The following is a 26,468-nucleotide window of genomic DNA, read 5'->3' as shown; positions in this document are numbered from 1 at the left end:
AAAAATAAAACTTAAAAAAAAAAAAAAAATTAAAAAAAAAAAAAAAAAGTCCTCTCAGTTCCTTTTGCCAGAGACCACATTTCCCCGTGCAGTGGGCAAAGGAGACACACACGTGAAGTGCACACAGATTTTTCACCAAAATCTGATCCTAGGTTTTTTGGGGAACAACTGCAGAAGGGTTTTGTGCTCGTGGGGCGGCGGACCTGTGGGATGAACACACAAATCAGGCAGTTTCTTATCATTCATTTTATTACTCATTTTCCACATTCTTAAAAAAAAAAAAAAGCTTGGGGCGCCTGGGTGGCTCAGTCAGCTGGGCGTCCGACTTCACCTCAGGTCATGATCTCGAGGCTCGTGAGTTCAAGCCCCGCGTCGGGCTCTGGGATGACGGCTCGGAGCCTGGAGCCTGTTTTGGATTCTGTCTCTCTCTGCACCCTCTCCCACTCACACACTGTCTCTTTCTCTCAAATATAAATAAAAATTAAAAAAAAAATTAAAAAGCCTTGAACTTCCTGTATGGCTGGATTGGATCTGGACCGCGGAGACTGGGCTGGCCCTGAGCGTCCTTGTCTGCGGCGCAGGTGAAGGCTGGAACGTGTCCCCCTGCGGTGGAGGGTGCGGGCACCGCCAGGGTGCAGTGCTCTTGCAGGCTCCGCCAAGGACAGGCAGTGCAAAAGCAAGGTCATTCACGACCTCTGAGCTTGTCTGTTCCTTCGTGCCTGCTACGCAGGGTCTGTGTGACGGCTGACACTGGTAGAGTCCACAAAACAAAACTTTAAAATGCCGTACAGAGGTGGGTGCAGACCACCTCCACGGCCGCCGCCGAGAAGGGGGCCAGGGGACTGGAGGCCGGTGGGCAGGACAGAGGGAGGGCCGAGCAGGGGAGCACAGAACTCTCCTCCTCCTGACCGCACCCCCTGACCCTCTCCCCTCATCCCTGTCCTACCGTTTCCATTGGCTCTGAGCCGTGCCCCGCATTGCCCACCGCAGCCCGAAAAAGACTCATCTTCCTGAGGTCTTTGAGTGGAAAGCCTAGAACTTTTCCGTTCCGTGTTCTCTTACCAAGTATGGCTACATGTGAAGAGACTGCCTACTCCAAACATCCTATTTACATGATCTGACAGACATTGGCTTCTGAGACGATCACCTTGGGACTCATTCCCGTCCTGAAAACATTTAACGCTTCCCTGCCTCCCTGCCCGACCCCACCCCACCCCACCCCACCAGGGTGTCTGTCAGCCCCAGGCCCTCCCCCTTCGGTCCCACATCAGCAGCCTGCTGCGTCTGTAGGGGCAGCCAAGGGAACAGGCCAGGCCCTGTGTGTGTCCCCAGCGTGCTGTGTCCCTGATCAGGCACGAGGCATCGCTTGTGCCACCATCGAGCGCCTTGGTCCTGGCAGCAGAGCGAACCATGCCAGGCCACGCTTGGCGACCCTTCCTGGGCATCAAGTATACACACACAGTTCCCGAAAATTATTCACATCTAGTAAGGACTAAAGTGGGAACATAAGGCTAGAGCAAAAGATCTGACCCTGGGGAAGGACAGGAGGCAGGTGACAGGCAAGCCTCCCAGTATATAACCGAGTGCCACCTGAGGAGGGGGGCCCAGAGCAGGAGCTCTCTTCTCCCAACACAAATTCGAGAAGACTAACTCAGTCCATCATACGTGTTATGGTTTGAACTGTGCCCCCCAAATTGGTGTTGATGTCTTAACTCCCAATACCTAAGAACGTGACCTTATTTGGAGACGGGGTTTTAAAGAGGTGATCAAGCCACAGTGAGGGCACTCGGGTGGCCTGGTCCTGCGCAGATGCCCCCTCACACGAAGGGGAAATCTGGAGATCTGTGCCCAGGGAGAAAGCCACGTGAACATGAAGATGACCACGGACAGGCCAGGAGAGAGCCCTGAGGCCGACCCTCCTTGCTGCCTCGGGCCTCAGCCACACCCCGACCTTGGACTCTGGCCTCCACACTCTCAAGGGTAAACGTCTGTTGTTTGAGCTGCCTGGTGAACAGGAGCCACTCTTCAAAGGAGTCGTGTACGAATTCCATTCTGCAGCTGCCTTTCCCAGCCTTCTGGGAGATTGCCGACTTCTCTGGAAGCGTGGAGAGGCAGGAGCTGAGCCGACTGGGTACTCGTGCTGGTACCATAACCGATGGCAGGAGCCCAGGGCCTTTCCCTCAGCACCCCACTTCTCTAACGTCAGACTCCACACGGGCAAATCCAGCTGAAACAGTGGGGCTTCTCTCCAAAGGAAACCGATGCCCCTATTTACCAGGAAAGCAAGAGCCAAGCCCCGCTTTGTGCCGAGATCAGGAAGGGCAGGTGCCAGGAAGAGGGGCTCTCGTGGTCCCGCTGCAGCTGCTCAGCTGCCCCGGGCAGGCGCGCCTCCCACCTGCGTGCCACGACAGATCCAGCGGGAAGGACAAGACGGGGAAGCAACACCTGAATGAACCTGAGCCAAGGAGGCCAGGGGCGTGGCTGAGAAACGCACCCAACAGCGGCCTCCCTGAGCAAGCAGCATCCCGGAGTTGGAGGGCGGTGGGGTCAAGGGCCGAGCTCCCAGCCCCTTCACGGTCCAGAGGCGGGGAAGGCTGGGCTGGAGCAGGATGAGGGGGCGGGACGGCACCTGGGGGAAGTGGCCAGGGTCGAGCTGCCTTCGGCAGGGCTGAGCTGATGAAGGTGGCTAGGGGCCCCCCACCTCAGGGCCCTACACCCCCCACCCCACAGTTCCTCCCCGAGGGCCCTCTGGACCCCCACCACCAGGCTGCTGGGGTCCTTGGGCCGGCCCCGGGTCCCAGGAGGCAGGGCTGCCACACACGGCGGCTCGGCGTCCACACTGGCGGTAGCACAAGCCACCTGCGGGGGTCCGGCGGTAGGCACTGAGGAGCTGGGGGCACTCTGCGGACCCCCGGCGTGTCCGAGGGGGGCATGCGCGGTCACCACGGTGTGGCAGCTGCATCCTGAGGACAGGGGCTGCTGGGAAGGGCTGCAGTCGGGGCCAGAAGGTTCTGCCGTGGGGGCGTCTGGAGGCAGCTGAGGAACCGGGCGGAATCTTCTGCAGGAGAGGCCTGAGGCGTCACCAGCCCTGCAGCCTTCCACCTGGCCACGCAGGATCTTTGGTTTCGGCCTGGCGGGGCCCTTCTGTCTCCCGTAGGGCAGGTGTCTGTGAGCAGGGCCACTGGCCCAGCGAGGTCCCCGGGAGAGGGCCCACGGCCAGGAAGCCTGGCACTTTGGCCCAGGGCCCCGAGGGCGCCTCCCTAGCCGATCCACCTGCGTCCTCATAGTGGCTACTTCCTGAGACAGGCCCGCCAGGGCGGCGGCGAGCCGATCCAGCTTCTCCGAGAGGGCGGCACCGAGGCCGCGGAGTTCCTGCTGCAGAGAACTTCCGCAGGGGCACGGCTGTGGGGGCGTCTGCGGCAAAGCCGGAGGGATGGCGGCCACAGGGGGTGGCTCAGGCAGGCCTCTGGGAAGTGGCTTGCCCTGGGTCCTGGCTAAAACCAGAGCAGGGACAGAGAGTTCTCAGGCTGTCAGAACCTTTCTCTCCCCCCAGGGAGCCCCATCGGCTGCCCTATCTGGCATCCTCCCCATCCGCTAAGGCCTGGCTTTAGATGGGACAGAAGTGACTCAGGCTTGAGAATATCAATGCCAGTGCTCATGACATCAAAGGTAGCACATCTCCTGGCCGCTCCCCAAATTCACGTACCGGACAAACTACAGACTGGGTCTCCAGCTTTCTTAGGACAGCGGCCTTCCCACCTTCTAGGAAAAGGTTCTTTGTGCCCCATTTGAGAGCATGGCACCCCAGACCACCTAAACCTGCCCTAGCACATCAGTGGGCAGGGCCAAAAGAAACCTCAGCAGACAGCATGAGGCCAAGGCCATGGACGGCAGCTGGGAGAGGGGCCCAGGAGGACCAGACCAGCCTGGGGCGTGGACGCCTCTAGGGGCGTGGCCAGGGGACCACGGCAGTACCCGGTGCTGTCGGTCTCAGCACATGCACCCTGGCCTTCACCATCCCCATTCAGAAGTCAGAGTCATAGGACTTGAGATCTCAAATTACTTAAAAAAAAAAAAAAAAAAAAAAAAAAAAAAAAATCAGCTAATCCTTCATCCGAAGGCCCCTTGGAACTGGTCTCCACCCCAGGCAAACCTACTAAGAAAACCCCGTTACCACCCCAGACTGGTGGGGCAGACCTGCTTTCCTCCACTTATCTGCATCCCAGCCCAGCTCTGCCCCCTCGTTAGCAACTCCCGGCTCCAAACAGAGGCGGAAGTGACTTGTGGGCTGCCTGGTCAGGTTCTTCCGGAAGGATTTAAGCTGAGGGCTGCCAATGCACAGGCAGGCTTCTAACTTCTGTCCCAGAGAGAGGCCATGGGCCTGGCAACCTTAGGCCAGCTCGGTGCTCTTAAAACAGCTGCACCTTGGGGCGCCTGGGTGGCTCAGGTCATGATCTCGCGGTCCGTGAGTTCGAGCCCTGCGTTGGGCTCTGTGCTGACAGCTCAGAGCCTGGAGCCTGTTTCAGATTCTGTGTCTCCCTCTCTCTCTGCCCCTCCCCTGTTCATGCTCTGTCTCTCTCTGTCTCAAAAATAAATAAATGTTAAAAAAAAAAAAACAAAAAAAAAACAGCTGCGCCTCCAGGGGCGCCTGGGTGGCTCAGTCGGTTAAGGTTAAGCGTCCGACTTTGGCTCAGGTCATGATCTCCCGGTTCGCGGGTTCAAGCCCCGCGTCGGGCTCTGGGCTGACAGCTCAGAACCCGGAGCCTGCTTCAGATTCTGTGTCTCCTTCTCTCTCTGCTCCTCCCCTGCTCACACTCTGTCTCTCTCTCAAAAATAAATAAACATTTAAAAAACAAAACAAAACCGCTGTGCCTCCAGAGGGCCAGAGCCCACGAGCCAGCAATGGAGCCCCAATCGAGTTGCTGGTGTGAGAGTCTTGGCGCATACCCTGCAGTGAGGACGCACTCCAGGGCCTCCCTCACGTGCCTCTAACACGTACAGGGAGGAGCTTCCCCAAGGTCAGGTGTGATGCAGAACCACATCTCTTGGGATGCCCTTGGCCAGATCACTCTGCATTACTGGGCCTCAGTTTCCACGTCTGTCTGTAAAGTCTCTTCGAACTCCAAGCTTTGACTCTCGGCATTATTTACTCTGGTCTCCTTGCCTCTAAAAAGTATCTGAGTGCTTTTATGAAAGAGCCAGCTATTTCTGTTAGAGAACACTGAAGTGAAATAAGCACCCTGGAGATCAAGGTGAGCCTCTTCCTACCTATGACCCAAAAAGCTTGGAAGGGCGCTGCGAGAGAGCGTTTCCCAAGCTCCTGGCCGGCCTGCCCCGCGGGAAGGAGCTGAGCGGCAGGGAAGGCGGGTGGCCACTGCAGATGCGGACCCCCTGCCCACCCCTGCCTGCAGGACTCCTGATGCCTTGAGGGGACAGGGAAGCCACCAGTTCACCTGCAACACTTGGTCTTCCATTTGCAGGCCCCAGGCCCCTGGATTCTTCACTGACCCTGGGCTTCCAAGACAGGGGCCCATGGGCCGATCCAAGGGGCTGGCAGGGCCCCGGCCCGGGCCTTTTCTCCAGCTGAGGGGCAGGGCAGGGGTTCACAGCGGCCCCTGTAGAGAGAGCACAGAGCACCTGGGGTGTGGACATGTATCATTTTGCAGGAGCCGTTCTGGCACGTGGATATTTGGCCCTGGCCTAAAAGCCTAAAAGCCACTGAGCTTGCAACTTTCAAACAATGTTAAATGAGATGCAAGATGGACACACAAGGCCTGTCAGGGAGTCCGGCTCTGCTGAATGGCCTGCTGGGGCACATGTGATGAGGGCAGACTGGATCAGTTCTGGAGTCTTCTGCAGCCAGGACCTGGCATCTCCAGCTCTACCATGAGGGGGAGGCCAGAGAGGGCGGATGGAGAGGGCAGTGACTGGCAAGCCCCCTTCCCCCTTCCCGCCCCCTCCAGGAACACGCTGGGGACGCCTTGTGGGCCACAGGAAGCCAGCCCGTGCCCAGACCCACACTGCTGTTCCCCACTAGGCCCACTGAGCAGTGGGGAATGCGGTACAGCCTGGCTGGGAGCCAAGGACCGTGTAGAGCCTCTGGCCCGAGTTGGGGGGCGGGTAGAGCTCCCTTCCCCGACTGCCCACCCCACCCCTACCTCCTCCGCCACTGCTGCCCAGGGGGCCAGGCCGGCCCGGGATTTCCGAGTACACTTCTCTCCAGGGCAACTGGCACCTGCCTCCCGTCTTCTCTTCGGCTCTGCCTGCTGGGGGCAAACACCTGGTCGGGCTTGGACCGAGAGGCGAGGCCGCCCGCAATGGCACACAGCTTTTCCAGCCTTCTTGACGGCACAACCTCAAAGTCCTCCCAGGGGGGAAGAGTCTGACTGTTGACACTGTTTTTGTTTATTATCAAATTTCCCAGTGTACATGACGATCATCATCATATGCACACACACATATACGGACATGCAGCCCAAGTGCCTGACCCCTGACCTTAAGCGTCCAATCGCCGGGCCGTCCATTCAGAAAACATCCATCTCAGAGAAACACACTGCCCTCTGCACGACACGGCAACTGGCAATCCCGCCCGACCCACGAATGCCCGTCTTTCAGAGGGCCCAGGGTGACTTAGGTTTAGGTAACTGGCCACTTGAGTGTCCCTGCTCCTCCCTTCCTGTGCCCTAATTCCCGCTCCGATGCTTTAAATTCCCCAGTGAAGAGTGAACCGGACAAAGCCCGACGCCCCGCCCTTGAGCCGAATAAAGGCAGAGCCCTAGGTTGGCACACTGTTCTCCTTTCCCTACCTGCGGCCACACTGTGCGCCCCTCAGGCCTACTGTGCACCCTGCAGGGCCTGTGAGTAATAGATCCCGTCCCTCCAAGTTCCCTGATGGTTTTTGCTGACATGCATCCTATGACAGAAGAACCACAGGGGACAGGCCCGTTAGGTAAACATCTGTGGGGCTGGCTGCCTATGAGTCGGGGCTGGGTAGGCGCCTCAGGCTTCCTTGTTGAGAGCGGCACCGCGGGTAGGCTGGGACCAACACAGCGGTGTGTGTACATAGAGACGTTATCAGTGCATATACTGTGTATGTATTACACGTATGGAATGTATACGGACTAAGTTCACTGCCAGGCTTCCTAATTAAACACACTCGTGTAACAATCCTGGGCCCTGGGCCCTCCCTCCTCTCTCAGACGCAGCTCAGCTGACAGGGAACTCAAGCATGACAAAAGTAGAGAACTTCCTGGTAAGAGTCAGGCAATATGGGGATCCAGGCCCCTCTCGGGAGACCCCAGGCTCACCTGCATGGAGGCCGTAGGGGGCCCCGGGCTCTGCTCTCCGTGGGCCTTCACCCAGGCTGCCGCCTGTAGGGGCGCCGCCGGGGCGTGGGGACAGGGGGCCAGGACCCCTGCAGCTCGGAAGGCGGTCCCTGTCTGGCAACACAACCAAAGCAGGGGTCAGGTCGGAGGCTGTGCCCGTGGGGCCTGGCTCCCTGGCCTCTCCTTGTCCCCCCCACAAGCTCACCCTGGGGAAGCAGCTGCCACAGCTCTTCTCCCTCCGAGCTGCTGAGGCTGGAGCTGGAGCCGGAGCCAGGGCTGGGGCTGAGGCCCGGGCTGGAGCCGGAGCCGGAGCCGGGGCCTGCCAAGCAGGCAAAGTGCAAGGGCCTCCCGGGCAAGATCCCCTTCAGGGAGTTCTCCAGGCAATGGAGTGGGGAGGGCTTCGTGGCTGCCCCTGGGCCATGACAACAAAAGAACACTCAGGAGGACCCTCTACCTTAGCGAACAGGCTAAGTCCCCCTCCAGCTCAGCTGACGGCCCCACACGAGCGCGGGCAGACGCTGAACAGCTCCCACTCCTGCTGGCAGGCGGACAGAAGCGAGGCTGAGCCTGGTCGGGCTGCTCCAGAAAGCCAGCGGGGCACCTTCCCGGAGTCTCACGTCCCTGGTTCCAGCCAGGCCTGCACCTACCTGCACCCCACTCAGGACCAGCGGTCCAGAGCAGAGACTCAGTTATGTCCCCAGGAACCTCACCCCCCACCCCAAGCCAGTTCTTTTCTGCTGGGAATATTTAGAAATACCACACTGAGCCAAACAAGTCAGACCCTGCCAGCCCACTCGGGCCGGGCTCGGAGGGAACACTGCTGTAAGTGCAAAGGAGCAGTGGCACCAGAGGAGGGAGACCCGCCCCCCTTGGCCCCAGGCAATCTCTGCAATAAAGGAAATGACCAGTCCTCTCCCAGAGAAACCCAACGGCTGCATAAAAACCATTCTCCTGCCTTCCTTTCAGCGACCCGGGTCACAGTCTTCTTTCAGCACACCTCGGATGCTCCAGCCAACAGCTGGAGGGAGGTGGGGGAAGGCCCACCTGCTCTAGCACGCAGCCTGTGGTGTGGAGCATGCGGCCGGGGCAATGGCGGGAGACGGAAGGAACAGAGGAGAGGGAAGGGGAAATCTAGTCCCTCATGGAGGATTTTATCTGGAGGGAAGGGCTGCCACTAAACACAGAGGGAGATGTCAGCTCACCATCTTGGAGCCACCGCCACGGTCCCGGCCTGGTGGCCCCGTGGTCTTTGAGTCCTCGCTGGTAACAGATGGGGACGCTGCTAGAGGTCAGCGCCTGTGGGCTGGCCAGCCGGAAGCTCCTGGTGGGTGTTTCCCCCTGGCTCTGTCCCAGGTGGACTGGCTCACAGGCCTCGCCCCTCAGTCCTGTTTCAATGAGAAGCCAAAGGGCCTGTCAGCCCCATGGGGCATCGAGACAAGGAAGTTACTGGACAGAGAATAGTTTCTGCCGCTGTTGGCTTCTCGGGCACACGAGCTCCAGGTGTGGGACACACACCAGGCCGACAGATGCTCCCGGAAGCCGCCCAAACCTTCCAGGACCTCTTCATTCCCCAGACCCAGCCACCTGCACTCCTGAGGGCCCCATAGCTCAGCGAGTGTTCTGGACAGCTGAAGGCGGGCAGGGCCGGCACAGCCAGGATAGAAAGAGCAGGCCTGGACCCAGAGTAGTGCGTGGTGGGGCTGGGTATTCTGCCCTGACTGCGCCCACACTCAGATCCTGGCAGCGCTATTTGGCTTTCTGGCCTCACAGAAGCCCCTGCCAGGGCCATCCCCAGAGCATCTTGTCTCGGGGCTGGAAGTGGGCCTGCCGGCCGCGCAGGGACGCAGGGCGGGGGTTGGCAGTGTGTGAGTCGCCTTGCCCTGCTCTCAGACACTGGGGTGGCCATGCTTTACCTTCCTTATCTGCCGTCCAGTTCTTGGGCTCCGCTCTCTGTGGCCCCCTGTCCCCCGCTGAGGACCAGGACGAGGCTGACTGTGGCCTGGGCACAGGTATCTCTCTGAGACAGTTCTCCAGGCCCTGGAGTGGGGAGCTTCCCACTGGGCTTCCTGCGAAAACCCAACATTTGCAATCCTGGATGGTCAGAGCTCAGTCTCTGTGAACCCCGGGAGCCTGGCTATGCCCTTGTGTGCGGGGCAGCTGGGGTCCCGGGGAGGCTGCATGGAGCGCTGGACCGGTCGCGCCAGGCACCCGGTCCCAAACACATGTCAATCCCGGCTCTGGGCCGGCCTGCTTGGGCTGGCCCTGGAAGAGGCCAAGCTGTCTGAGCCGGAAGATGAGCCACAGATACAGGCCAGGCTGCCTCACAACACCCTGCTCCACCCTGGCAAGGGAGGCCACCATGCTGCTTCGCCCACAGACAGCCGTGAGGACCGAACGCCATGAGGCCCCCTCCACTACACGGAGGAAAACGCGTGCCCTCGCCTCTGGACATGACGCAGCAGGTTGAGAAGGCCAACACCAGTGCAGTCACAACTTGGGAAAAAACCCAAATACATCGCGAATAACGCATTTCAGGTGCCAGAGCTGTGCAAACAGCAGGAAGTGGATGGGCCAAAAGTCCAGAAAAGGAAAGGCCCTTATCTACGGGAGCTGCCGCCATGGCCACGCTCTTTCCTGAAGGCGTCTGCAGACACTGGGCCAGGCCAGGCACAAAGAAAGAGAGGGTACCAGAGCTCTGGGCCGCCGTGTGGTGCTAGAACAGCAAAGTTCAACAACAGCAGCCCCGAATGCGGTTCTCCTGAGTTCCAGAGCCACAGAGGGAGCTGCAGAGCTGGGCTGAGAGCTTCCAAAAGGCAGCACGGCCTCTCCTGCAGTTTGGGTTTCTTAGAAAACAAGGTGCCCCGAGAGAGGCTGCCCAAACAAGCAACGCGCCAAGCCCTGTGACCGACACTGTCCGGTGGTTCAGAGGAACGGGGTGTGGCTAGTGTCCAAGAAACATGCAGAGAAAGTTCAGGAAGGTGCCAAAGGCAAACGGTAAAACAAAAAATGAGGTGGGGGAGCTGTGTAGAGCGGGCAACCACCTGTGTGAGGGAACAAGCAGCTTGGCCACGCACGGGACGCCCCGGAAGGGGAGAACTCACAGCAGTGGTGACCCGGGAGGGTGGGGGGCGGGGAGGCATCATCTCTCCTACACAACCTGTTTTAGCTTTTGAACGAAAACCCTGTGATTACCTATTAAAAACTAAAAGTTGGGGCGCCTGGGTGGCTCAGTCGGTTAAGCGTCCGGCTTCGGCTCAGGTCATGATCTCACAGTTTGTGAGTTCGAGCCCCGCGTTGGGCTCTGTGCTGACAGCTCGGAGCCTGGAGCCTGCTTCGGATTCTGTGTCTCCCTCTCTCTCTCTGCCCCTCCTCTACTCACACTCTGTCTCTCTCTCTCAAAACTAAATAAACATTTAAAAAATAAAATAAATAAATAAATAAATATAAAATAAAATCAATAAAAAATAAAAACTAAATGTTAAAAAGAGAAGTTGGCTGCATTTGGGGAGGAAAAAGCCCCCACACCAGCAGCTGACCGTGGCAGGATGCAGGAATCCGGGCTGCCGTGGACACTGGAGCCCCCAGTGGTGATCTGCGGGCCCCAGCTAGCCTGGCCCAGGGTCCTGGGGCAGCTCTAGGCTTTCCACAGATAACACATGAGGTGAGCAAAGGGGGACTGAGTGCAGACAGGGCAGTGCTTGGACTATTCAAGTGGGTAAAAAGGTCAAGAGGGGACCCCACAGAATCCTGCAAGGTTCCAAAGAGGTGTGACAGCTCACAGTGGATGCCTCCCCGTGGGGGCACCTAGGACAGACACGGGTCACCACAGACACTCCTTAAGGTGGTTTTACATGAACCTGAACCTCTGAACTTTTTTTCCTAAGTTAGAGGTCAGTTTGATATCATAGGCATTTCTTTATGGCTGGGACAAGGGAGAATTTGACACTAAAGGAGACCCTTTTCTATTTTTTAAGAGACCTTAGACATCGTCCTGCCCCTTCTGAGCCTAGTGGTTAAAATGGATACTCCCCTCCCCACCCCTCAACCCCCCCATCCCCCATTCTCCCCCTCCCACCCTGTAATAAGTCCTGGGTTTGCTCCTGCCTCAACATCCCCAGCTCTGCTCCAGACACTGGGTAGGGCGGCCAGACTTGGTCGGGTCAGACGATGTGGGCAGGGGAAGAGCCCACCCTTTCCCAGGGCTGACGGCCGCAGGCCCGGCGGCTCACCTTTTCCAGGCTGACGCCCCTGGCTGCCCCCTGGGCTCTGGAAATCCAGGTCCCCATCGGTGCTGCTGGATGAGGAGAAGCTGGTAGGGGTGCTGTGGGGACCTGAGGGGAGGGCAGGGCTGCCTCTCACATAGCCCTGCAGACTCAGAGCCAGAAGAGGCCCCATAGCCACCTCTGCAGGAAACAGCACAGCTGACATCATGAGAAAGCCACTGGGCATGAGGTCCCCGGGGCCCTGGGTGGGCACCAGGAGACTTACCCCACAGGATCTCCCACAGGGGTTTCCCCGTAGGCTGGGGGCTCACGGCTCTGGTTAAAAAACCCGTGGGAACCCAACTGTTGGTCTCCTGGGACTAGAAGGTAAGCCAGAGCTCTCAGAGGAGGCAGTGTGCAGGAAGAGTTGAACTGGTTTCCCCCACATTCAGGAAGTGCTTGGGGGCAGGCATCAGTAAGGGAGCTAGAGAAGGGCATGCATCTCATGGCCCAGGATGAGGAGTGGGGGACCTAACGACGTCCTCAGTGTCCCCCTATGCCATGCGCAGGGACAAATGCCACCCTGTGCCCAGGGCCCCGTCTACCTTCACTGTGTGATCTTCGGGGCTGCAGCTCGGGCCTCTGAGACCCGGGATCTCCCGGCTGAGGGCTCCGGAACCCAGAGGTGGCCGGCGGCTGGGGAGGTAACGACCCACTCAGGGGAATGCCCTTCAGACAGGCCTCCAGGGCTTCCAGGGGCGAGCTCGAGGCACTGCCGGCTGGGACAGGGGAGACGGCCCTATCACCATCTCGGGCACATTCCCCTGGCCCGGCCCCAGGCTGGCTGCCCCAACCTGCCTTCTGCAGGGGTGACAAGTCCTGCACCAGGCATGGGGGCCTGCCAGGCAGGACACCCTGCGGGGGACTTTGATTTGTTCTCTGTTCCTACACGGGAAAGACACAACTGTACCCCAGGCCCAGGGGTGGGGTGGAGAGACCCGCTAGTACATAGGGGCCAGCTTCCTGGCAAGCAGGGAACCTCTGCAAGACGAAAGTCCTTACAACGGAAGGCTCCTTACAACGGAAGGCTCCTTACAATGGAAGGCTCCGGGGCGGGCGCCCGGATTGAGAAGGATGTGGGTTAAGAGAGGGGAGTCACTGCCAGAGAAGCACGGCGTGGTCCCTCCCTCCTCCCCTGTGGCCTGGACCTGCTCCCTCTTCTGTGGGTGGGCAGAACCTTGTTGGTGGGGCTGAGAATCCCACTGGGGAGGACTCGAGCAGATGCCCCCAGGCCTCACCTTGAGCTACGGGGCCCCAGCTGGGCACCTGGACCGCTCTGGCGTCTCTACTGCTCCCCTGGCTGCTGGTGGCAGACGGGCTGTGGGTCCATTTGCCGGGCTGACAGGACGCAGGCACTGGGGGGCTCTGGGCCCGGCTGTCCTCTGTCTTCACCACAGGGGGCACGCCGCCAGCTCCTGGACCAGGGCCGGGAGGAGGGGTCTGGGGGGGCCTGGGCCCTGTGGGAAGCCCACACGAGGCCTCTGTAGGGTTGGGACGGGGCTCCCAAGGCCCCTGGCCTCTACAGCAGTCTCTGGCTCCAAAGCGGTCACTGTTCACGGACTGACATGCGCCGACTCGCACTCCCATCTTGCCCCTGGCCCCTCTGGGGCGCCGCCTCCAGGGGGGGTTCTACTGAGGAAAGCCACATCAGCCTCCTCCGGCGGCACCAAATCAGGTCTTTACTCCAAGGCCAGCAAGCCCGTCTCAATTCGACTTTCCCAATAGTCTGAGAAGCTACTGAGTACCAGTGAGCTACAGTAGGTGGAAATGCTACCCCAGCCCACGCGAACACGAGGACAACGCCCAATTCGAAACTATGCCCCAAGTGTGTATGGGGAGCCAGAGCCGTGTCTTCTGTTCTCAGCCTCCTACCCCTCCCTATGCCCCCTTCCTCCCTTCTGGAACTTTCAGCCCTACTCTCACAGCCACGCTGGATGGTGATCACGGACCGATGAAGCGCCTCTGACATGCCGAGCCGACATGACAGGGATCGCCCCCAACATGCATGACCCCCACCTACATGCAGAGGCCAGGGCCTGAGGGCCTGGCTGTGGAACCCTGCTCGGAGTGGGGAAAGGAAACGGACGGCGTCCTGGGGCCCTCCCTGCCTGGCCAGTGGCCTTTACCTCCAGAACTCCTCCTGTAGGCCCCTGGATCCTCCTGCACGCCCAAGGGGCTGGGACGCCCGTGCGGGGTCTCGGGGATCTCCTTCAGACAGTTCAGCAGACCCTGGAGGGGACAGTCCCCGGAAGCTGCCTCTGACTTCACTACAGGAAAAAGGAGCATACTTTCACCCTGGGCCCGGTCATGACGCGCAGCCAAAAGCAGCCGATCCAGGTAAGCAGTTAAAAGGGTTCGGGGCCAGGAATCTAGAGATGTGGGTGTTCTCGCGGCTCATTCAGATTTGCACAGGCCGCCGTCAGCTTGGTGCTCAGTGCTCGGTTTAAAAACGCCTGCCTTCACGCCTCCCTGAACCGGACGGCTGGAGGGAGGGAAGATGCACGGGCACGGCATGGAGGCAGGGCACGCGGCGTCACCGCAGGTAGCAGCGGCAGGAAGCGAGCTGACAGGCTGCGACCTGCACGTGGCTCCCTGGGCCCCGAGCCGAGCTGGCATCTCCGGACCGAGCTTCTCACAAGCAAACACCAGTCCGTCACCGTACCGGGGCCTCACAACAGCCCCCGAAGGGGGGACAGTTAACCCCTTTTACAGATGGGGAAGCCGAGGCTCAAGGGCTTCAGGGGCCGGGCACAGTCTTCACAGCCACCAGGCGTCAGACGCCGGGCCGGCGCTCCCGCCCCCACCATGCCGCCCGATCCCCCAAGCCCCTCCAAACACGCACTTAGTGCCACGTGAAGTGACAGGCACGGCTCCTCCTCAGGGGTCCCGTATTAAGACGGGTGAAAAAACACACGAGGATCTAGGGCCGAGTCTGTTTTTGAGTTTCCGCCTACGAGCTGACCGAATGCCGTCCTCCCAAGAAAGCCGCCTGGCTCCAGAACGAAGACACTGAGGATACTGGAGCAGCCACGCTGGGAACGATCCTTTGGGAAGACATTGCTGTTCGGAGAAAGAGCTACCGAAAGGCAATCTGGGGGCTTCAGAAACCTTGACCTGAGGAGACAGGTCCCCGGGGGACTCACCTCCCCAGGGCAGGCTCCCAGGCCCCAGCTCTGCTCTGGTTAGCCGAGAGGCGTCCCGGCCGGGGACAGGAGGCAGTGAGCGTGGGGACACCTCAGGGCGCTGGGCCCCAGGCACAAGGATCTCCTTCAGGCAGTTGATAAGGCCTTGCAAGGGGCTGCTCCCAGGAGAGATTCCCACGGCACCTACAAGACCGGCCAAGGTCAGCGCAGCCTGACGGTGGCCTTCAGAAGGTCTGTGTGAGCAGGGACAACATCTGCTGTGTAGGGTGGTCAGGGGGCTGAGATGAGAAAGCCGCCTGACACGTGTGTGAGCCAAACGTGCCTCCGTTTCCCTTCCCTGCTCAGCTCCGGGGCAGACCCCACTCTCCGCAAAGCCAGCCTCTCACCTGTCCCCACGGGCCCTCTCTCCTGTTTCCGGTGACCCTTCTTCCTGCTGGGGCTACAGGTGGGAGGGCTGGGCTCCCCACCTGGGGCTTCGGGGCCTTCCTTCTCTGTAGATCTTGGTTTGTCAGCAGTGTCTGTAACAGGAGAGACAGAAAGGTCTTTCTAGCCCTGGCTCCTGGTCCTGAGGAACCGACCCAGATTGGTCCCCACAGAACAGACCTCTCAGCACCTCAAATCCCTGGGGGGGCAGCCAAGTACTAGAAACTTGGATTTGCGGCAGGGCCAGCTCCTGCGGGCTTGTCCTAGGAGTCTGTCTCTGTTTCCTTCTGGTGTCATTGTAAGCACCAACAGGCTTTCCCTGAATAACCTGGAACCCCCCCAATTCCAGCCTCTGACTTTGGCTCAGTAAGTCGCTCCAACAGCCTTAACACGCAGGACCCAATCTTGCCCTCCTGCTTCTCAAGTCAGAGCACATGGACCCCCAGAGCGAATCTGCCAGACGACACCTAAAGTCACAGGCTAAATGGGGTCTGTTTTTCAAGGGTGTCAATTTTAGTCCCTCTTCATTTAAAATACTTTAAAAACCAGCTATTCTGACAAATGCAAAATTGGCAAGAATTTCTGAAAATACAATGAGACTCCAGAGGAATTCTAGTGGCTACCCTCACCCTCCTCTGCTCTCAGCGGGGGGAAGGTCTGAGACTCCGATCAGGGGCGCACAGGTGTCCCCTTGCCGATGGGCCTGCATGTTAGACACTGCCCTCAGCTGACTGCGCATGAGCACACAGAGCACAAGCGGGGCTGGGACAGAGGCTGCTCAGGGACCGAGCATCACACCTGTTCTTTGGTCTACAGACAGGGAACCTTGTCCCGTTCTCTGGGGAGCCTGCCCCCTTTAACAACAAGGGAAATTGAGTCCTAGAGACAACAGAGGGCACAGAGTCCAGTCTCCCTGACTCCAGGGTCCGAGCCCTGCCCCTGCTGGGTCACACTCACTGATGGGGAGGGGACTGCCCTGTCCCCCGGCTCCAGGAAGGCCGCTGGACGATGAGCTGCTACTAGACGTGGTGGCCAGGCTGGGCCAGCCAGTAGACGCGTCTGGAAGGCAGCTGAGCAGGCCTCGGAGAGGGCATGTCTCCACGGTCACAGCTGCTATTGGGAGGAAGGACAGGACGCTGGAAGCCAGAATTTAAGCCCAGCAATGGGTAAAAAGCCCCTGACACTGTCCCACCCGGGCCCTTCCTTGCCATGTTCCAGTACCAAGGCAGTATCCTCTGCATTGTCATTCCTGGGCTCTGAAATACAGATTCCCAGCCACGGTCTTGTTCCCATAAGATCCTCCCACCCCATTTTCCGTTTCATTTACCATCCACTGAGCAGGCTCAAAGGCCAGGACTGGTGGGGACAGACTTCGAGAGAAGGTGCAGTCTGAGCTGACAGCACCGGTGAGCAGGGGGAGGGAGCAAGAGTCTGGGGAGGTGGGAAGAGCACGGGCTGGGGGCACCAAGCCCAGTCTGCGTGGCTTCCTCTTCCTCATCTACAGAACAGGGACTGGCCTCAGCTGCCACACAGGGCACGACGCGACAGGGCCATGAGGTGTGGCTGAAGCCACGTAGAAACCACCATGAGAAGAGTCGGGAGCCACTGTCTCACCAACCACCCATGCCTTCCAGGGGGCGGACGTGCTCCCGGGGCTCGTGAGCCGGGGACTCCGCCTAGGGTCTGGCAGGAAGTGGGCAGGCACACAGCTTGCAGCCTGAACTTCATCTTGTGGAATGCAGCGGCCACTGTCCGACTTACCCTCGGGGCTGGCCCGCTCCCCGTCCAGGCCGGCTCCCCAGCTCTCGCTCTCGGGGTTGACCTCCCCAAACAGGAACTCTGGAATCTCCTTCACCAGCTGCACCAGGGCCGTGAGGTGCAGGCTGTGCGGGGGCGCTCCTCCTGCCAGAAAGGCCGCAGTGAACCCCCACACCCTCTGTCAGCTGCGTGGTTGGTGGTGGGAAGGGGGCTTGAGTAGGTCTCCAAGGGTGACCCTAGGTTTCTTCCTAGCCCTGCGTACAATGGGCAACTGTGTGCCAGGTTCCCAGCCCAGGGGGGCAAAAGGTAAAAAGTCGCAGAGGGCTTTGGGCGTAGAGTATGGCAAGGGCTGAGGTCACAGTGGTCCCTGAGGAGTAGAGCCAGGGGCTGAGGACCACCCAGGGAAAGCGACAAGAGTGAGTCCCCCTGGGCCAGGGGGCCAGAACACCCGACGAGGCCTGACCCTCATCTGCCAGGATTACTCACCCAGGGGGCCTCCTCCCTGGGGAGGCTCCTGCCCCTCACCAGCGTAGCTCCTGCCTTCCATGGTTCCAGCAGGCTCCGTAGGAGACAGGAAGGCAGAGAGGGGGAGCAGCTCAGCTGTCCCTGGGAAAGAAAAGAGGGAGGGACAGCCCCCTGGGAATGGAAGCTGGCCTCCACCCAACTACACACAATCACACAGCTGCTTACGTGAGTGTTCGGTGTGACCACCCAACCCCAAGAACCGCAGGGCCGTCGGGTGCTCAGAGACCAGCCTGCTCCGCTCCGGAGCACCCACCAGATCTCACCCAGAAACAATGGCAAAGAAGATCAGCGAGGCCCCCAGCGAGGCCCGAGGCTCCCGGAACACCACTTCCAACTGTGTCCATTTAGTAGGTAAGACTAAGGCCCGCCGGGCCCAGGGTGACTCAGGACGTGGTGCTGGCCCGCTGGGCGAGCGGGCTCCTTACCCAGGGACAGCAGCGTCTCGTAGTTCTCCCGCATCACATCCTGGTACAGCGCCCTCTGCCCCTCCCCCAGCAGCTGCCACTCGTCCTCTGAGAAGCGCACCGCCAGGTCCTGGAAGGCCACGGACACCTGTGGGCACAACCTCAGGGGAGCTGGTGGTTCCCGCCTGGCGACACCAGGGGTACACCAGGAAGTGGGGAGCAAGGAGGGTTGGCGGGGGGCTGGCACGTGGGGGCAGGTGAAGGGGTGACGGGAATCTGCTCAAGAGACAGTGATGGGGTTTGGACTGTGTGCACAAAGAGGGGGGCTGCAGCCCTGACCCCGGGCCCCTGTGAATGCGGCCCTATTTGGAAACAGGGTCCCTGGCGATGTGGCTAAGGTGAGGTCATACTAAGGTAGGGTGGGCCCTTAACCCAGGATGACCGACGTCCTCATAAAAAGGAGACACGGTCACACAGGGAGAAGGCCAGGTGACAACGGAGGCAGAGACTGAAGTGACACAGCCCCAAGCCAAGGAAGGCCTGGAACCACCGGAAGCCAGGAGAGAGGAGGAGGATCCTCCCCTAGAGCCTTCAGAGGGGGGCATGGCCTTGCCCACACCCTGGTTTGAGTCCTGTCGCCTCCAGCACAGTGAGAGAATTCACTTGCTGGGTAAGCTGGTTTGTAATCCTTTGTTACAGGTTCCCAGAGGAGCTGGTACAATCCGTGGCCCTCAGCCTGGGCCTCAGAAAAGGTCAACTCCAGGCTGGGAAGTCCAGCCAGCCCTGAATTCACCATGTTAGAGAACCCCTGGAGGCAACAAGCAAGCCTCACCTTGGGTGTGCAAGGACCTGGGATCCTATCGCTACGGCATATAAAAAAGTTGACACATAAAACGGATAGTAAGGACGACAACGAACGAGACACTCCAGGCTTTTTAGTGGGGAGGACCCAACAGTCAGGAATCAAGCAAGCAAAATGTTTACATTGCTCCTCCCTGTCCCACCCCAAGGAGGAGGGGGAAAGAGAAAACCTCAAACAGCTCACAAGTCTAGAGGAGGCAGACCCTCCCACAGACAGATGGCTGGGTGCCTGTGAATGAAGAAAACCAGTGGCCGACGCACCTGTGCTGTATTCGTAGCCCCTGAACTTCAGACCCCAAATCTTATGGCCACAGTTCTTCTGTAGACCCTCTGGCCCGGCCAGGTAGGACTCTGGTTTCCAGCCGTTTTGCCAGAATCGAGGCCTGTGCTGGGCTGAGCCTGCCCTCACTTTCCTGGTCTCACCTGACCTTCAGGGCCCCAGCCAGCCACGGTGATTGCCATGGCCATGACCCATAGCATTCACCACCAAGCCCATGCAGCTCGTGGGCACTACACTCTAGCAGGAGATGATGCCACCCAAGCCCTTCCCGGCCACCGTCCAGGGCTCCCTGCTCCCACCTCCACACTCCCTCACTCTGTCCCCCTCCCTGACCTTTCACTCTTTGGCCCTCTAGGCTTGGAGCCTGGTACACCGTTATCCGTTGTGCAGAGAAGGGCTCTGAAGAAACCTGGGACCACCCTTGGAGAGCATCCCCTGCTTTGTAAGATAAAAGAAACATTTTGTCCTGACTTCTTTAGAAATAATCATTAAGTGGGCCTTAAGATGGCTGTGAGACCCCAGATGACCAGCATCTGATAGGTATGAATTTTAAATTACAGCAAAAATTCACTTTGTGCAAATTAAGCAAACAGAACGTAAATTGTGGGAAGGGTCCTTCTGGTGTAGAAATAGATGCTCAACTATTTGTAAGAAAAAAATTAGTGAATAAAATGAAAACACTTCCTAATCAAGCAAATAATCTACTGCCTTGTTTCATCATCTCAAGTCAGCGACTTTAAAACCATCACTGCTACCAACTCTCAGCATTGTCACCCATGGCATCTGTTTCCCACTCTACCCGTCACCCTTTGACAGTGGGCACCACATGGTCACAACCACTGCCCTCCACTCTTCTGCTGAAGTGGTCGGGACCCCATCCACACACACACGAGGCTTGAGGCAGCCTCCCCACTGACCACCTACCTGTCTTTGGTCAGTGGATGTCTTTGGATGGAGGTTCCCATCCTCCCTCTACAGCCCACTAGGCCAGCCAGGAGTCTCTCTGGAACTAATCTCCACCTCTCTGGCCCACGTATGCTCACTCCCTTCCAGGAACACGCTCAGACATCCTCAAAAACATCTTTCAGAGAGCCACCCCCATTTCTTCCTGGCTTTTGGACATATACAATGTAGTCAGTGGTAGGGTCTGTGCATAACAACTAGCAGAGCAGGCCTGAGGCCACCCTGCTTACAGGCTGGGCCTGGCCAGTGTTAGGGAACTTGGATTTCAGGAGGGTGGTTCACTGGGCCCAGACTGTTTGCACAGTGTGGTTCATGCTGATCATTTACTTTCATTCCGGAACTCTGGGATTTTGTTCCATGTCAGGTGGAAGTGACTATGTGACCAGCCCCCAGTGAAAACCCTGGGCACGGAGTCTCTAGTGCGCCTTCCTGGTAGACAATATTTCTTTTCTTTTCTTCTTCTTTTTTTTTTTTTTAAAGTAGGCTCCATGCCCAACATGGGGCTTGAACTCACGGCTCTGAGATTAAAAGTTGTATGCTCTACCCACTGAGTCCCCAGCCAGGGAGCGCAGGACGCTCCCTTCCTTCCCAGAGCCCACAGCCCACTGCCTTGCTACACTCTCTCGTCCCTCTGCTCCTCCCGGCTACATCCTCTTCCTTCTCTCCCTCCTAGGCAAGGGGAACCCCAGGGCTGATGGCGCAGGGAGACACCTCGGTCAGAAAGTTCTCATCTGCACAGTAGACCCAGAGCCTCTGACTTGCCCTAACACGCCTGGTGTCAGAATGGTCACAAACACGGTCTTACTGACTGAACACACGTTTTTGCTTACACACTTTGATGACTACGTTTAAACGTATACAGATTCTGTTGTGATTATGTGCGTGTCCTTTAAAAGTAACACTGAAAAGGGGACGTGTGTCCTTTAAAAGTAACACTGGAAAGGGGCACTTCGATGGCTCAGTTGGTTGCATGTCCGACTCCTGATTTTGGCTCAGGTCATGATCTTACGGTTCGTGAGATCAAGCCCCACATCAGGCTCTGCACTGACAGCGTGGAGCCTGCTTGGGATTCTCTCTCTCTGCCCCTCCCCTGCTCATGCTCTCTCTCTTTCTCTCTCAAAATAAATAAACAATAAAAACATTTTTAAAAATTTAAAAGTAACACTGAAAAAACTTCTTTTAAAATGCTCGCAAAGACTACCATCTAATATGCTAAGGATACAACTACATAGGGTTCAGGGGAGTTTCCAACATTGAAAAAGAGGATCCCAGACCCAACAAGGTCGGAACCCCCTGTTAATTGCCCCATTCGCTCACTGCTACAGCTGAGGAAAGATGGGGAGGGGGCAGGGAAGGGCCATCAGGTCACGGTTATTTTGCTTTTATGCTAGCCATACAAATTTTTATTAAACTCTCACTCTGGCCAATATACCAGAGCAAAATAAGACATCCCCAGAACTTGGAAGCTAGTCAAACCAAGCCCGATGGGAGAGATTAGCCACCTGGAGAAGGCGGCCGAGCCGCGGGGCAGATGTGAGTAGTTTGGGTGCGCTGAACACACCATCAGGCTTCACGCCTGCAGGCTTTCACGCCCAACTGTAGGACTGGGACCTCTGAGCTGACACTCGGGTGCCCTTTCTGCTGGGCTTAGTTGTCGCTATAACCAATAATATTAGTAAACCTTAAGAAAACAAGCATCAAATGGCTCTAATTTTTAAAAAATTATTATTACCCAATAAAGTTTGCTGTGACGGATCCTCAGTACAAATAAAGGCTCCTGTGGCCACTGCTAAATGGCAGAAGAGTCCAAATGGCATTGCTCTGGCTGGAGCGGGGAATGTGGGAGTAAGGACTCAGGACAGCCGAAGGACAGTTCTCCTGGGGAGTTAGTTTATCCCAAGAGGTAGGCAGACAAGTTCTCTGTTTAACTAACTGAGTGAAAAATACTCTGTATCCTCAACTTCTCCCATCAGAAGCTTTTTATAACATGATGACTGAAAAAACAAAAGGGCTTTTGGGTTCAAATGATTTACTTCAGTTTGCTTATAATTAGGGCTGATTTCCCTGCCTCATTCTTGATTTACTGAATCAGGAGTCAGCCCAGAAATCTACATTTTCACACATTCCGTTATCCTGACACATTCTCAGCTTAGAATCAGCGGGCAGGGGAGCACTACAGTCCAGTCACAGGCTGGAGTCCTGCCCAGCCTTGCTGGAAATGAAAAGTACACGGGAGAACAGACCTCTGCAAACAGGCTCGGCCCCCCTTCTTCCTAGGAGCCAGCTCTCAAGTGGAGTGCATTTGTGAGCTAAAAATCACAGGTAACAGCTGTAGACCTTTTAGGAGCAGGGATCATGAAATGCCGATTTCCACCCCAAACAGGATGGCTCTTCAATTTCCACTTGAATGCCTTCAGTAATGGGTGGCTCACCACATTTCCAGCAGCTGGTCCTATCGCTGGCCCAATCTGGCAGTTTGGAAGTTCTGGACGCACAGACAAGGTACAGCACAGGAGTTGGGGCTGGACCCCAGGAGCCAGGCTGCCAGAATTCCACTCCCTGTTTTGCTTCATATTAGCTATGGCATCTTGCCAAGCTACTTAACCCACTTGGGCCTCGGTGAACTCATTTATAAAATCGGCCTACAGCCTAGGGATGTTGTGAAGACTAAATGAATTAACACAGGCAGTGCCTGGACCAAATGCTGGGACACAGTTAAGTGTTATGATTAGTATTGCAGCAGCCAAATCTGTCACCCTGACGTCCAATTACACAGAATGAACTCGTCCACACACACACTACTCCTGACCTCGAGTGCCTCTTTATCTCCTGGCTAAATACACCCAGCTCTTTTAGACATCTAGAAGGGATGGTTTCCAGGTCTTTCACCATCTCAGCCTCAAGACAAATTCTTCAGGACAAAGTTCTTATAAAATGGAAATGGGAACGGACTGTGGCCAGAGTAGGTGGTTCAATCAATGGCCTCCCTCTGCCCAGAAAAAGCGGAGGCACAGTGAGGAGCGTGTGTGTAAGGGATGCAAACACATAAGGCACAAATGCTTGCCTCAGGAGACGGAAACACGCTGTTGGCTTGCAGTCTGGACCCACTGTCCCCTGCGAGCCCTACCTCACCTCCTCTGTGACGCTCAGGCCTCCCTCCCTCAGCCGACAGGAGAAGAGTTTTCTGGATTGACCCAGGATTGTTGTAACTGTGCAGTCTCCTGGCTCACTGCCGCCATGCTGGTCCTCCTAAAACATTCCTTCTGCCCTGCCACTAGCCCAGCATGAAAACCACAGCTTCTGTGCCCATAGGGCCAGTCCATCTTTCCACAGTCCTTCCTGGCCTAGACCCCTTCTCCCAGAGTGCCTCAGGCTTGGGTTCCCAGATCAGACTCTGCACCCTGCTGCTCCCCACTTATGGGCTGTGCTCACATATCCCTAGGTATTTGGAAGACACACTGGACAGGAAGACAGGAGGTCTTTCCCATAACTATCCATCTGATGGTAATCTCCTGCTCCCCAAAGCCACTCTAGCCACCTCCTCTATGAAGCTACAGGGTGTGAGGACCCTGGAACTTCAGATCTGAAAAACTGGTGGTCTAAACCTCTCTAAAAACTGGTTCCAGATCTTCCTGGAACATCAGATCTGAAAAACTGGTGGTCTAAACCTCTCATTTTGTAGAAAAGGAAACTGCAGCATGAGGAGGGCCTAGCACAGGCCCAGGGGACATAATCTGAGCAAGGGTGCCCTTGGGCTGCTTAACTGCACAGCCAGAGCTTCAGGCAAGGCTGCCTCTGCTCCCGCAACTTCCACTTTTCCTGCCTTCTCCCAGGAGCTTGTGGGCCATTAATGACTGGAGGTTCTGGTACAGTGTGGGCTATGCCTGGCCACAGATGGCCCCAGCCACCATCTCAATCCCCGCTCACCTCCAAACCATGGAGTCTACAATTGGTTGACGCTGGCCCAACCTCACGGGCCACCAGAATTACAGAACTGGCTCCGTCCCTCACCCAGGGGAACGTGTGACAATTCCCCATTAGGTATCATCCCGTATTCCCAGCACCTTCCCAGCCCCGCACGCAACTAGCCCCAACTGCCCAGGCTATGACAGATGGGGCTCTTCCTCCAGCTCTCGAATCTACACACCTTACCTGGTGGATAAAACCTGGGGCCTTGTTTCACGCCCCCTCCCCCAAGGGTCCAGGAGCCTACCAAATAAACGCATCAGATTTACTCATTCCCGAGGCCTTCGTGCCCACAGCTGCCAGGATAACTAGCAATTAAAAGAGGCCACGCCGAGGGAGGGCGATGCGTAACCCAAAGGAACGAGTTTCCAAAGGTGGAGACAGGCTCCACGTACAGGGTACTGGGGGCCGAGGACTGGGGAGGGGTTGGGGTCGTCCGAGGGCCTAGACTTCTCGCCAGGAAATCCTGCCCCGCAGGCCCGTCTGGCCGAACACAGCCAGACCCCAAAGTTGGCGGGTCCCGGGGTCTTCGCCCCGCCCTACCACCGGACCGCACCACGCCGCGCGGAGCTGACCGGCCGAGTTGTCCGTCGGTCCTTCCGTCCTCCTGGGTTCGCCTTACCTGGCGCGCCATTCCGGGACTCGACCTCCGCTCTCAGCTTCCGGCGCGGCCCGCGGCGCCCCCTCCCCGCCCGCAGACTGTGCCGCGACCCTCGGCGACAGCGGCGACCGAGGCCAACGCGGATGGAGGCGGGGCTGGTGGTCTCGGGCAGTGGGCGAGAGGCGACGCTGGGGACGCCCCGGCCGCCCGGCGCCCCCCACTCCCAGAGAAGTGGCCCCACTTCCGCCCGGAGACCCCCGGCTTCGGCGGCCCGCTGGGCGCAGGCGCGAACTACCCTTCCCAGAGGGCGCCGCGGCACCCGCAGCGCGACAGAGTCGGGGGCGGCCTCCTTGAAGTCCCCTCCCCACCTGCTCGGCTCACTACCCCGGGAGGCTGCAGGGAGGGACTCCGCGCCGGGATCCGCCTGGTGGCCAGCCTCCGGGTGTGTCCGCACGCGGGAACGCATTCATCCATCATCCATCCGTCATCCACTCTTGCATCCAACATTTACTGAGCGCATCCTCCGTGCCAGGTGGGGATGCTCTGTTGAAAAGGGACCCGCCTCTCCCAGAGGTCACATCCCGTAAACCGACCGTTTCCGAGGCCACGGGGAGGTGTGGGGGGGGAAGCGGACGCAGGGGTGAAGAGGAGTCTGCAGGCCGGACGGCGCGGGCCGCGCGGTCGGGGGTGAGTCGGAGTGGCAGCCGGACCCCCGCGCATCCTCAGATCTGCCACCCCGCTCCCTCGCTCGCGGTAGCATTGAGCCGGGCCATTGTGACCAATTGCTGGCCTATTTGGTTGACTTAGGTGACCCCAGAAGTTTCTGGAACGTAGGCGGTCCTCAAATAAATGTGTGATGAGTGAATGAAGCATGGGCCCCACCATTCTGGTCAGGACGTGGTGGGCTGGGGGCAGGGGGAGGATCCCTGCTGAGCACAAGGAGCCTCATTCCGACCCTGGGGGACCACCCCCTGTTAAAACAGCTCAGAGAAGGTGGGCATGTGGAGCTAAACCGGCTCTGGGAGACAGAGGCACGGGTCCAGCCAAGCGGAGAGGCCCACAGCCCCGGGGAACCGGCTTCCCCCGCTCCCATCCCCCACAGGCTCTTCCTCTGGAATATTTGGGGAAAGAGAATTTCTGGCCCAGCAGTCCCAGTGCTGGTCCCTGAAGCAGCTCTGGCCTGCCATAGGTCTCCGCTGGCCTTGCTGCTGGTCACCTCCAGGAACTCTGGGGTACAGTGTTGACATCCTTGGCCTGGCCTCTCAAGGAAAGGCCTGGAGGGGAGACCACTCTCAGTCACTGCCCAGCTTCATACCCAGGGCCAAGCCCGGCCTTCGTGCCTAAAGAATTGGCAACCCTAATTCAGACCGGTGAGTGTGTGCGTGTGTAATCCGCTGTGGGAGTGTTTGAAGATATCACAACGGTTTCACCGCATGGAAAAGGAAAGCTTCAAGTTCAGCATCTGATCTCGGGATCCCTAAAGGTCGTAGCCCCTTGTGGTAAGCCCCTTGCCTGTGCTGTGTGCCCGGTATTCGTGCTGAGATAGGTTTCCTCCCAGTAGCCAGGGTGTCCCTTCTCCCAGTGCCTCCCCTCGCCCCACCCTCAGTCTCTAAAATCCCTCAACTTAGAAAAAAGTAATTTCTCCACCCAAGACACACCTTTATTATAGGATGTACAGAGTCTTGGCATCTCTTTGACTCAACCGCCCCCTACCCGACCAGGCTGAGACCCCCCTTTGTAGACTGGGTCAGCAGTCGCTAAGATTTGCCAGCTTCCAGTCTGCTCAATGACCAGTTTGCCGAAGCTCAATCTGCTGAGTGGCCAGCTCTCCCAGTGCTTGAGGAACCTCCTTCCTATCTCTTTTAGTTGTACCTCTGACCTTGTTCCTACATCCAGCCCTGCCTCTGTATCTGCATTGCAAAGTGGTTGTGGAGAACTCTCCTGAATTCCATTGGAA

At 58.0% G+C, this 26,468-nt stretch overlaps 1 protein-coding gene and 1 long non-coding RNA gene across 2 annotated transcripts; one reads left to right on the top strand and one right to left on the bottom strand.

Moving 5' to 3' along the window:
• Window positions 1–1,233: 1,233 nt before the first annotated feature.
• On the bottom strand, window positions 1,234–24,743 carry KRBA1 (KRAB-A domain containing 1). Its single transcript, XM_042927000.1, has 19 exons — window positions 24,533–24,743; window positions 17,862–17,988; window positions 17,398–17,517; window positions 16,915–17,055; window positions 16,111–16,266; window positions 15,117–15,248; window positions 14,731–14,913; window positions 13,714–13,854; window positions 12,826–13,044; window positions 12,133–12,306; window positions 11,555–11,728; window positions 9,239–9,391; window positions 8,528–8,710; window positions 7,531–7,737; window positions 7,308–7,439; window positions 6,159–6,266; window positions 5,454–5,615; window positions 2,761–3,494; window positions 1,234–2,455 (listed from the first exon to the last, which is right to left on the bottom strand). Exons 1-19 carry the CDS (start codon window positions 24,542–24,544, stop codon window positions 2,366–2,368), a joined length of 3,348 nt encoding a protein of 1,115 aa, XP_042782934.1. The 5' UTR covers window positions 24,545–24,743; the 3' UTR covers window positions 1,234–2,365.
• LOC122212973 lies at window positions 18,954–19,451 on the top strand. Its single transcript, XR_006199376.1, has 2 exons — window positions 18,954–19,044; window positions 19,337–19,451. It is a non-coding gene; the product is annotated as an uncharacterized LOC122212973 (long non-coding RNA).
• Window positions 24,744–26,468: the final 1,725 nt, after the last annotated feature.

The sequence above is a fragment of the Panthera leo genome, chromosome A2 (assembly GCF_018350215.1).
Source record: "Panthera leo isolate Ple1 chromosome A2, P.leo_Ple1_pat1.1, whole genome shotgun sequence".
Lineage (NCBI taxonomy): Eukaryota > Metazoa > Chordata > Mammalia > Carnivora > Felidae > Panthera > Panthera leo.
This window is presented reverse-complemented; position numbering and strand designations above follow the sequence as displayed.

Bases quoted from the DNA above. Each gene is read 5' to 3' on its own strand.
- KRBA1 (XM_042927000.1), bottom strand. The intron at 13,045-13,713 runs GTAAAGGCCACT...GGCTTCCCACAG, and splicing joins CTACAGGAGGAGTTCTGGAG to GGCCCAGGCCCCCCCAGACC. The intron at 7,440-7,530 runs GTGAGCTTGTGG...TTGTGTTGCCAG, and splicing joins GTGGCAGCTGCTTCCCCAGG to ACAGGGACCGCCTTCCGAGC.